The sequence below is a fragment of the Perna viridis genome, chromosome 1 (genome assembly GCF_037379345.1).
Source record: "Perna viridis isolate PV_CMFRI_1.1 ecotype Kerala chromosome 1, ASM3737934v1, whole genome shotgun sequence".
Classification (NCBI taxonomy): Eukaryota; Metazoa; Mollusca; class Bivalvia; order Mytilida; family Mytilidae; genus Perna; species Perna viridis.
The window spans coordinates 28,889,349-28,902,066 of NC_142445.1; the positions used below are offsets into that span (position 1 = coordinate 28,889,349).

Consider the following 12,718-nt stretch of genomic DNA (forward strand, 5'->3'; position numbering starts at 1 on the left):
TTTATTATCAATTATATGCAGGATACCCCTAAAAATATTCATACCAAGTTTGGTTCCAACTGATCAGATAGTGTCAGAGGAGAAGTGTTTTGAAAATTGTTAACGACGCTGACGACGACGAACGCCAAGTGATGGCAATAGCTCACATGTTCTTCGGCTAGGTGAGCTAAACAAAACAGATTAGTTTCTGTCAAGACAAATTCTACTCTATCACCAAATCTCTTTTTTTAACGAATGGACGGGATGATAATCTTTAATAGTAAATATATACCATCGATAAATGTATGAAATAGTACAATGCATAATCCATTATTTATTTTGTTATTTTTACTACATTGGACAAAGTATATTTTTAAAAGAATTTCAACATGAAGTTGCGCTACGCAAACCCTGACTAGGCAAACCCGTACAGGAAGTTAATATCGATTCAGCCCGTCTTGGATTAAAAAACCTACTTCTATTGTGACAGCTCCTCCCTCGGAGCTTGTTTTAAATGTTGACGCATTAGCAGTGAGTTGTGACTGGAGTAGATATGGTGGGAGATAAAACAAAACACTGACATTTACAGCAGCAGCAGTTGAACTGTTGTCATGTTTCAATGTAGCCTCTATCACAATGTTCGTGCTGGAAAAGAAACCCAATATACATTGTAAATACGATACTTTTACAAATTGGGCAAATTTAAATTTTCCAAAATGAATATAAATATATACATGATAATTCATCTTTCAATAAGTCAATTATTCTCAGAACTAATGAATAATGAACATAGTTAACTAGCGAAAAAGGATGCAACCTGTCTCTATAGTGTCTAATATTTCAGAGACTTGAATGCGTTTACATAAACTTAATTATATTTAGATTTCGATGTTTGTCTAAATGTTACGGTTTATAAGCTTTTTTTTCCTCAAAGTACAGGTATTAATGTCACATTCGCTTCATTGACATTATTGCATTGTCAGGAGAAAATAAAGTTAGAGAAAATATCCCAACAATACTAATTTCCTTTCGGTCTATTTGACGATTAAAGCTGAATTTGTGTTTTAATGCAACAAAACGTCGCCCCCGATGACGAAAACAGTTTTATTCATGTTAAATTATGTTGTCTTTTAAAACGTTTTCACACATTAAGCATTTGTAATTATGTATTTTTAAACTCTCAGCTTATATGTAATTAAATATGCCTTTACAATACAATGTTTCCAATATTTTAGCCATGGGATCGTTATGTCAAACATTTCAAAGAATTCCGTTGGTCGACTTGCTCTTTCGTGATGAGGAAATAATTTTATTTGATTTGTTAAACAAAACGTCTAATTAGTTGGATCTCTTTGAGAAATATGGGTTATTTAGTGTTTTAACTATTTAAGTGGTGGAACGCTATAAGCGTCGAATGGTCAGCAGTCCGATTCAAGTTATCTAAACCTTGATAACGTTTGATTAAGGACAAAGTCTTAATTTGGACTGAAATAGATAAGAAATTAAATTATGGGGATTGTTGACCAAGTCGTGGTTTATAAAGCATGAAAGGCCTAAAAAGGTCATCGCATATATAATTTTTTTTGAAATTCCTATTTATTTGATTGAAGAGAAAACAGTTATTTCTACATGTTCATTTTTTCAAATTATCAAAAGTTGCTAAGGAGGTAGACCTAGGGTAGGGGACACAACTATTACAAATCATTCGAACGTTTGTATTCAGCATTTTACTTCAATCTCATTTAAGCATCAAAGTAACATGGACTGATTTCCTTCTGTTTCAAATGCAATCTTGTTATGCTTTGATGAAACTGAATATGGTACAAACATATCACTGATTTCAAAAGTTATGCCCCTTACCCTAGATCTACCTCCTTTAAATTACATCAGGCAATAACAAAAATACTTCAAGGGCAAAAATGTGAATAATATTAATATTGAAAGTATTACATTATGAACTATATTTTACAGCTAGTGCACATTCAATTTTACAAAGCAGTTATGGACTAAATTAATGGATTAAAAGTTAATGTATTCACATGCAACAGTTAAAGCAGTTTTATTTTCTTTCAGTAATATAATTGACTTGCACCACAGGCCAGTCGTAGTATACTGACAAACGGAATATCAATATTTACTCATTTATAATTCACTTTTATCTTAGAAGTATATTGATACTAAGGAAAGTGAATTTGTTTAACATGATATTGAAGTCTACCACCGCTGAGGGTTAGTTGTATCCCGAAGATCGATAAAAGTCTTTAATCGGTTAGTTTACTTTTTAGATATTCATCGATTCAGATTTTCAGTAACCGATTATCTGCTAAAGGTATTTTGTTACTCTTCATGTAAGCTTTTGGAGAGTGTTTCCTTCTTAAATATTAAAATTGTAGTTATCAAAAATAATTTTCAGCAATTATACTCACCTGATTAACAGTACCACTTCAAATCCCATTTATTTACCGTAATACATTGTATATTGAATTTCGACATACCTCGTTGATACGGTCTCATTTACAGTTGCTGTTACATCAAGCACGGGCATCTCTGTCCCCGTCCGGGAAACAGTTATATTATGATCAACGATGAAGATGTAATTTCCAAGTTTTGCACCAAAGCTGAACATAAAAGATGCCCCGTTTTCAGTTTGATCGATATCACTCAAAACAATGTCAACTTCGACGATGACGGTGTTATCATTGTCCTCTACGTCTTCTCGCCGATAGGATAATCCTATAGGATAATTGGGGAAAATATTTAAAACTTATAAGAATTAAAATTGTTAATGGAAAGTGAAGACAAAAATTAATGTTTAAGATTGGAATAACAACTAAAAAAATTCAATCGTACAAATTTTTATCAATTAAACGTTTGAAACGTATAAAACGATAAATATGTAAACAAGTCAGTAACTTTTCCTCTTATACACAACTAGAATGAATGAGTAATTAAAAATGAATAAGAAGGTAGAAATGTCAAATAATTGAACTTTTGACTTATAGTTAATAGAGCTTACCGGCATTTGTAACTATTCCGAAATCGATGTAAGCCTTGTCATTTTCGCAGTTGTCCAACGAAGAATTGAAAATTGGTTTATAAAATATGTTCTTAGTTGTATTTTCATACAAACATTTGATATTTTTGCCAGCTGAGACGAGTCTTATATCCTTAACAATAGCAACTGCCGTTCCATTGATGGGTAAACTGGCATCTACTATAACATTGGAAACTGACATGGCTGGAATCTTCATTACCAAAGGAAAAGTGACGACCTCTCCAACCGCCATTGTCATCGGTGTTGTTGCGTTGACTTCAAGAATGGTATTATTGTTTAGTAAGTCGGGCTAAACCACAAAAAAATTTTTAAAAAACATGAACATTAGAACAAATATGTAAGATCAATGATTACTGAGGTTTGAGGGAACTTTCATTGAATAAAATAAAGTATGATGTTCTGGGACATATCATCGCTGTCGTCATATTGATTTATTGTTTTCGTCTTCTTACGCTTTGTTGTTTAAGAGGCCTTAATAACATTAAAACGATATCGTAAAAGAAATCACTGAAACTATTCAGACCTGGTTGAATTTTTTTAGAAGTTAAAACCGCTTGTTCTTGTTTATGTCAAAGTGAAGATTATTTTTAAAAGTTATAGGCAGAAAATTATTAATCCTAATATGAACTTACAATGCGGATAATTATATCATCACCTCCCTTAGTTCAGTTGTTTATTGTAAAAATGGGAAGACATATCTCAGTTAACAAAAACAAAACCACTACTGAGTGTAATAATATTTAGTTGTACAACGCTTTTTGCATTTTTTTTGCCTAAGTTATTACAATTGACTCTTCATTGTTTAAGTCTATGCAAACAAATATTTTATTATAGTCTCGTATTCAGTCACCTACAAAAAACGAAGTACATAAACGTACTGATTGTTTCTCAACAAATGTATCAGTAACTGTCATATTCATCTGTGCAACATAAATCTGGGCGTCGTTTGTCGTAACGGTAACGTGGAAGTACACCCCATCGCCGTCATTTAATGGTGCGTCTGGTAGCACTCTAGCAATAGCTTCTATCTGTATCTGGAACATGGAAAGTTAAAATTCAGTAACAACATGAATGTTAAAATGCGTTTTTATATATTTTTTAAACAGAGTATGTATATGCTTATTTTTTCAAAACTGTCAAAATAATAGTTATATAAATTGACTCCATCTTTTGAAAATCCAAAGCCTCGCATTTTCTATAGATTATAAATCTATTTATATCGGTTTTGTGTCATGCCATTTCATTGTAAAAGACCATATTAAATATTTAATGTTGGAGCAAAGACTTCGGAGTAGGATAAGGATATCGTGAAATTTGGTTTTTCATAATTTAATATTTAACATAAACTTTGTAAAAAATAGAAAGAACGAAAGGTGCCAATTATAATCTATGTAACTTGGATTGATTTCAATCTGTTTACAGAGAAAGGTCGATAGGCTTTTGTGAAACTGAATATGATATAAACATGCCACTGATTTCAAGAGGTATGTCCCTTACCCTAGGTCTACCTCCTTAAAGTACTATAGACATGCACTTAGATTTGATAAGTATCTGATATAATGACAATACCTTGTTATTTTCAGTTACTCCAGTATCCACTGCTGAGCTACACACATACCCTAGATCTATGGTTGCAATGTCATTATATAATGAGCCCGCCCTGAAATGTACATGAAATTACAATTCGTGTTAGGATTATAATTGTTATTATAATGGATATCAAGCTAGAAAAGTGTGATCAAAGTTCTCAAAAAGATATTCTCGCTTCCAACCCAGATACTGTATGCCCAGAATATAATCAAAAACGCCAAAAACGCCAAACAAGACTAAGATGTCATTTCAGTCTAAAATCTAATTCTAGTATATATATGTATATATAGCCTCTGTCAAAATATTATGTAGCTATGATAAATAACTGCAGAGATAGCTGGAACAAAAATGTTGTATTCAAAGAGGTAGACATAGGGTAAGGGACATAACTCTATAAATCAGTGATACGTTTGTATTATATTCAATTTCACCAAAGCATAACAAGTTTCATTTGCAACAGAATGAAATCAGTCCAAGTTACTTTGATGTTTCCATGAGATTGATGTAAAATGCTGAATACAAACGTCCCAATGATTTGTAAGAGTTGTGTCCCTTACCCTAGGTCTACCTCATTAAATAATACTGTAATTACATGTTTATTAGTGTAATTGCGACTTACAGGAAGCTGATTTCGCCTCAGTTTGAAAGCCAACAATATGACATACTAATATAAAGCTTCTGTAAAAATCTCAAGTGGCTGTGATGACTGATTGCATGTAAAACTGTTATAACAGAGTTGTGAACGGACAGACGGACATCATGATCGCGGGTGTATAACTAAACTAAATAAAAGCTAACGTAGTTTTCATCTTGATAGCACTTGTTTGCTCCAATAACTCGAAACATTCGATCGCGCTAGAAATCTAACAAATAGGCTTCTGGAATAGGATTATGTTGCTACAAGATTGAAGTGATCACTACAGAAGTTTTATGGTCGTCATTATGAACTCGTGGATCGTTATGGTGTATCCATCTGCACCATGAAAACTGATTTATTCAACGGGACATAGTTCTCCTTTCCTCGTTTGTCTACCCCGGACATGACTTTTTATAAGCAACTCGCCGGGTGTTTCTAGAAAAGCAGAGGCAACTTACCCTACCGGTGCATCTGGTCCATGCTCCCAGTTTTTAGTGGAGTCCGAGTTGCTCATTTGCTTTTGTTACTTTGCATGTATGATTTTAGTTACTTTATGTTTTTTGTTGTGTATGTCTGTTTTCCCTGTCTGGTCTTTGTCCCTGGATTACATTCTTTTTATTACCGCTATAACCTTGGTTCCCTTGATTACTCTTTTATATTTTTCAGATATCAAGTGCTTGTTTTTTAAATGAAAACTAAACAAAGGCGTTATAAAGTAAGAATAATGATTGCATATGTTAAAAGGTATACTCATGGGAATAAAATGTTAAACTAGGCCTCAAGACAATAGAAATAAATCTTAAACTCCAAGCCTTAGAAAAAAAACCTACAATCCCTATATTTTTTCAACTGTTTAAAATCATTGAACAAAATATCACTATATAATTATTTTGTCAAAGAGCTTATCAAATAAATCGGTTAGATCACTTGATAACCCTGTTTCTATGATAGCTTATACATTTTTAAATCAAAGACCCACTTGTGTGTTTTAAAATATTGATATCTACGGAGCCGTCATTATCGTTAAATTATTTTGCATACGGAAATTCCTACAGCGCTTGATATTAAACACAATCAATAACTTCAAACATCTTTGGTTCATCCCGATGTTCTGAACTGGTTCTGAGGACAGTTTTCAATAATTCAAATTAAACTACCTGCTTTGAAAAGTGGGTGTTATTGTCTTCTTATCAATGCAAGGGAAATGGGAACCAACACTGATGATTGCTGCATCGCATATTTCAACTTGGCCAGTTGTCAGTACTGGGGTTAGAAAACTGACGACTATTTTCTGCGTAGTACTCTCTGGTAGGACCACATCAACGATAAATCTCTTTCCTTCTCCTTTTGCAACCGAAGCATCGCTATCATTTCCGGCTATTTCACCTACACGGAGTGAAAAAGTTCCGCTTTGTGTAATTGTCTGGAAGTAGAGATTATGCATGTGATAAAATGATACAATCGGATATGATATTTCAAATGCACCAATTAAATAGTATTCGATAAACATTATTATCAGAGGTATTGGTTGTCAAAATTAATTAATGTTACTGTCTACCGGAAACTCATTTATCTTATACCGGTATAATTAACTCTGCTTTAAAACATGTAGCATGAAAAACTGGGCACGAACGTTTAAAGTGTTATTTCTTTAAATCACTAAAGCCTACCATTAATTTTCCATTTCTCATCATTTTAACAGTGTGCTGTACATGTATATTGGACTTATATTGAAAAAAAAAATAAACTAAAACTGCTTTCGTCAGGCACCAAACTGCTTTCAAAACTGACAATTGACATGTATTTACTTGTTAGCAGAGGCGGATCTAGATTTTTTTTTTATAAAATGGGTGGTTCCCCAGAATAATTAAAGAAATAAGGATTCCTGGTTTTCTTTGCCAATTTTTGCAAACTTTTACATGAAAATTCCAACAAAAGAGGGAAAACAGTTAACAGATTACAGACGACGATTGTCAAGTGATAGCAGAAGCTCACAAGGGTTTGTGGGCTGAGTGAAATATCAACAAACAGTATAACTTCAGGACATTTCTGCTTCATCAGAGACTCACCGAATCAAATCCTGATGCGTTGTATGTGGCCTGTACATTTGAATTGAGTGTTGTTGGACTCCCATTAGTAGTTGTAGTAACGTCTACGGTAAATGGAAACTGCTGGGAATCAGAAACAAGGGCTGTGTCACTTGACAGCTTTACTATAACTTCAAAAATCAATGAGTTGGAATCGAAATAATCTTTTGCAGCAACTGGCGTTGACCCTGACAAAATAATCAATTACATTTCATTTCCAACGTATGGAAAGTTGGTGATGTTCGTATTTCACTTCGTATCAAAAGGTTCAATTCCGGTCAAAGATTATCGAAGTCTATGAATATACTTCTGTATTGTATATCATACGTTAAAGAAGTGAACGTAAGAGGTGCTTTTCTGTCATAACATTTAAACAAAAAAGCAATTAGAATTAATCAACGTTCACGATTTTAAAGAATAATTAGGACAAAGCAAAATTACGCTCATCTGTTTATAGATTAGGCTAATGCAGCAAAGTTAATAACCTTGACCTGTATGGTCCGAACTGCGATTTAAACAAAATAATTTTTTCAAAGAGAATCAATTTTTTCAGGCACCGACCATTTTTATACCGAGAGGAGGTGGCTGGCTTTTTTTAAAATAAAAAAATAAAATGATTCCAATATTGAGCAACACAAACGTTTTACTCAGCCATGGTCAGAACAAAAATATGATTCAATATTTCCTCCATTACTTAACAATGAAGATTTTCAAATAAAAATTTCTAACTTCGGTTACCGCTGAAAAACAATTATTTTTCAGCGTTTGTTCGAATGTTTTGTTCTTACTCAACAAAAAATCCCAGGCTCCCTCCCAACCTCGAAAAGAAAATTATATGAGCCTTAGATGGACTAAAATCGATGCAAAACTAAAATATAAGGACTGACTGGACTGTTTTTATTTTTATTTAAACACAAATCATATAATTTGCATGTAAACTTTATAATGAAACACTTCGCGTTTTGTAAAGTGTAAACTGCTGTGAAGTTGGAAATATCACTATAATTGACATGTTCTAATGTAATGTATGTATTATATGTATGTCAAATAATATAAAGTTTGTTTTAAGTCGACAACGGATGGCTCATTAAATGATTTTAAAACATCACTCAGAAAGCAACCAAATTTTCCTCCCTATAAAAGAGTTATCTCCCCTTTTCAGTGTGATTTAAACCATTGCAGTAAAATCAAATAAATAAATTTGTCTTGTGCAAACAAATGACAAATTTCTTTTTTGCGTGGACGCGCTCTGAATAGTGACAGCACTTCAGTTAACATAACATCTGAAATAATGCCAAACTAATTCCAACATTCTGACACGTACTTGAATTTTTATTAATTTTAACTTTATTTAGTCGCATGGATTTTTAACATCCATGCCTCATATCTAGGCCATGGTGCTACAAAACTTACAAAAATAATCATGTATATGAGTCTTAAGTCTTCTGAACTGTTTGTCACGTCAAATATTACCAGATTTTGATTTGAGTTGTCATGGAAGTTAAGAATATTATCAGACTTTAGTATTTGTCAAGTAATGTGGTGTCAGAGCCAGTAAAATATTCAAAAAAGGATTTAAGTAGGTTAGATACGAAATATCGAAAGTGCTCATACGAATTTTGACAACCATTGCCTGAATTACTGATGTTCAAATACATTCTAATAAAAGTAGAGTTTATTTTGTTGTTTTTTTATCTGTTGAGATAATCATAAACAGTGTTTCATGTATCGACATTTATCTCCTTTAAATAAATGTAAAGTAAATTAATCATAAAAAAATAATAAAAAACAAAATAAAAAACAAAAACAAACACGAAAAAAAAATACACAACAAAAAAACAAAAGAAATAATTTTACTAAAATATTTTGATAATAAACCCAAACCATGTCCAGTTTGTACTTTTCAAATTACTTTGAACTTGAATTATTAACTGATGAAAGTTTAGCCAATACTATAATGTACTAGTCTCTGTAAGAATCAGGCACTGGGTAAAACAATTACAGATTATAGTGACCATTTTATGGTACATACCACAAAGAACGTTTTTTTTTATCTTGTGGCAACATTCGTTGATTTTGTAATCCCTTCTTTTAAATGTCCTTCATTTTTAAATTAATGTTTTTTTTGTATTTTTGATAAAATAATTTTGACTTCATTGCAATGTACTTTACATGAACATTTCAGGGACAGTTTTCTCTGACAAAAAACCTCAAGTTAATAAAACTCTGAACTATTTCCAAATATCTCGATACAGAGATCAAAAAGACGTCATTAATAAAGAAGACCTCTTCGAGTAAAATCATTATGTTATATTGTTGGGATTTGACATGCATGTTCCAGATTTTTCAGATTTTGATTCCTAAAAAGACCACCTTAAAATATTTTGAAATATATTTTCATTTCATTGTACATGCTGAAGATTTCGAGATGTATAAATCAATTCGAACAGAGAATTTTCAAATTCTAATGCTGAAAATTTTATATAATGACATTATCAGATTATTAAAGCATTAAAACTATATCAATTATAATTCTAATATGAAGTGCTCCAAAGTACATTATACCAAAGCCGTGGAAAAACATTAATAAACACATGATCAACGTCATAACTTTACTTTCGACGTCATGTAAAAGTTTCCCCCAAGTTTACCAACGTCACAACATTCTATTTCTGCATAACTGTCTAACTGTCGCCATTGCGTGTAACATATTCGCTGCGTCTTTTTAAATAAAATTAAAAAAAACAAAAAATGCCCTATTAGAAACAAATTAAATAACATAAACACTTTATCTTTATTATACCTCGGGCTTGAGATATAATCACTCGCTTGAGGTAAAATAATACAAATAGCGATGAATTAACTATTGACATATATTGCCAGCCTGTGGTAAAAGGATCATGAAATGGAGTTTCCGCGATTTATTTCCCTATTAACTTCTTACAAAAATATAAAGATTTTTAAAGATAATATTTGTACTTTAACTTACCTGTATTCGTAATGACCCCCATTTCAAGAACACCTTGTGTGTTTCCTCCATTTGCAAACTGTGTAAATGTAGGCTGGGTTGACTTATTAAAGCAAGGTATGTTGTCTCCGATTTCTTTCAGTCTTATCCCGCATACACTAAGCCCTTGGTTTGCAGAGTTAACTGCTATTTTCAGATCAATGCTTTCTCCCGGATAAACCTTTACCAACAGGCTATAGACAACAGGCATCCCAATAGGTATGGTAGTAAAAGATGAGTTTTTTGTGAGACTGATGTATGGGGTATTTGTCTAAATAAACAGAAAAAAATGAAACAATTTACGAAATAAAGGAACATACGTTCACATTGTTTAATTCCAGTAAAACATTCAAGTAACCGTACAAAACGTATACTAGTTGATACTGATGTTGTATTATTACATCTGTCTATTTATGAAATGCCACATTTTCTGTTAAGATTAATTTAATGTAAATGGTCATTTTTAGTTTTAATTTTATTATTATTGCTTACTACGGAGACATTTGCAGCAGGTTGTTTATAATGTATAACGTATTTACCGGGCCAATACTAGCAGGTCTTTTAGAATAAATGGCAAGTTGTCCAACCCATATTTTCGTGTCACTGTACATGTTTCCTGCACTTATCCACTCTTTGGTACCATCAGCCAGATCTACATGATTTTCAACTTTGATATCAAATTCAAACCTGATTAAATCTTCATCTTGACTATCAGTATCCTCTTTGTTGCACACTTTTGGAATATTTAATATAGCCCTATCATTTTTACCTTCATTGAATCTGTGAAAAAAAAAAACGGATGCATTCGATTATATTGTAACTGCTTACAAAATAATATGATTTTATCTTTTTCAATTTACGTGAAACAATTCTTTGTGCATACAATACAGTTTTAATGTCAAACACAGGGTACACTACCTGGAATCTGTAATGGATATTTGGATAACCCCATTTAAAGCAATATTAAAAACTTAGAACAACGGAGACAACAAAAAACATATACAAATTTAAAAGAAAAAATAGAAAACCGGAATATGGTTTAACGATTAGTATTTCAAAAAATACACTGGATTATCGGTCTTGGACACCGCACTGGTAAGATTGACCAATTTCTTGCGGAAAAAAGGGCGTTTGTGATAAGAATATCTGGAATGAAAAAAAAATCATTGTTTAAATTAAAACAGTTGAAAAACGACTTTTTTTTTAGTGATACCACCTGCTTGCAAAATAATTGAACACGTATATGTAGTTAGTTAGATTGGGCATACCAAATATCCTACAATAACTATCTGTTATCATATAAATTTGCAACCTTTATATTTTCAATTTAATCAAGATAATTCAAGTTTGTAGAAGGAGTTGAGGTTGCAAGATAAATGAACAGACGGACAAACATACAGTGATTGGCAAGAAAACTCATGTATACTCATCATTACCTTGATGAATATGTGAACATTGAGTTAATCCACTCAGGTTCCACACACGGCAGATTCTTCCCAGCACTTGTCATCCTTGCTCTGCATATCGATAGTTTCGTAGATGAGTTTCCCAGCGGCATGATAGCTTCAATATTCATTTTGGGATATGTGATGCCCCTATTTGTAGTGACGTCGTAATAAACTTTAGTTGCCGCACCAACGTTTACATTTTCACTACCATCAGCAAATGTCATATTGAATGATGGCACTGTTGTATTCTGAAATACAGATGAAGAAATTGAAACTATCTGCACAAATTTCAACAACCATCTTCTTATTCCCTCATCCAACTTTACTCCTAAAAACCGTTTTTCCATGTCAACTATTCACATGACATTCGTATTCTTCCTTTTTTGTGCATAACCTCCTGAAAGGCTTTGCAGTCTCTTTATAAAAGTAAAGTGGCAGAGAGAGATCGTCCAGGAAATATGGTTGGCATGCAAGAAATCAGTCAATCCATAGCATCTTATACACCGTTAAAAATGTTGGATGATGTCCCTTTTTGATAGTTTTTGTTCTGTTTTAACAATCCTAATAATACACTTTTCATCACTTGATTTTTAACAATTTTAATAATAAGATCATGGAATGCAACCTTTTATCTTTATAAATAGTATCAATTTAAAAAAAAAAAAAAAAAAAAAAACTCAACAAATTTCATTGATATCTAATAGTTTATAAGTAAGTATTATTGAGCTTTATGAGGAATCGTGAAAAAATAGAATTCCCTAAGTTCTATGGAAGAATTGGCAGGAATCAATCTATGGTAGAATTGTTTTGCATATTTCTATTGTTGAACTGCAAAGAGCTCTTCTATGATAAAACTCTCAAGAGCTCTTCGGTGGTCAAATAAAATTATCACACACTAAACATGGAAAATACTTT

General features: G+C 32.2%; 1 protein-coding gene across 1 annotated transcript in view; it reads right to left on the minus strand.

The window, feature by feature from the left end:
- LOC148628209 (uncharacterized) overlaps positions 1-12,718 on the minus strand; it is a 58,031-nt gene that overhangs the window by 13,713 nt on the left and 31,600 nt on the right. Inside the window, exons 10-19 of the mRNA XM_088584637.1 lie at positions 11,792-12,051; positions 10,895-11,135; positions 10,338-10,626; positions 7,331-7,536; positions 6,419-6,684; positions 4,604-4,694; positions 3,913-4,068; positions 2,996-3,323; positions 2,475-2,712; positions 456-624 (exon numbers count right to left, since the gene is read on the minus strand). Coding sequence (XP_088440763.1) covers positions 456-624; positions 2,475-2,712; positions 2,996-3,323; positions 3,913-4,068; positions 4,604-4,694; positions 6,419-6,684; positions 7,331-7,536; positions 10,338-10,626; positions 10,895-11,135; positions 11,792-12,051 — 2,244 coding nt within the window. The remainder of the gene's footprint in view (positions 1-455; positions 625-2,474; positions 2,713-2,995; positions 3,324-3,912; positions 4,069-4,603; positions 4,695-6,418; positions 6,685-7,330; positions 7,537-10,337; positions 10,627-10,894; positions 11,136-11,791; positions 12,052-12,718) is intronic.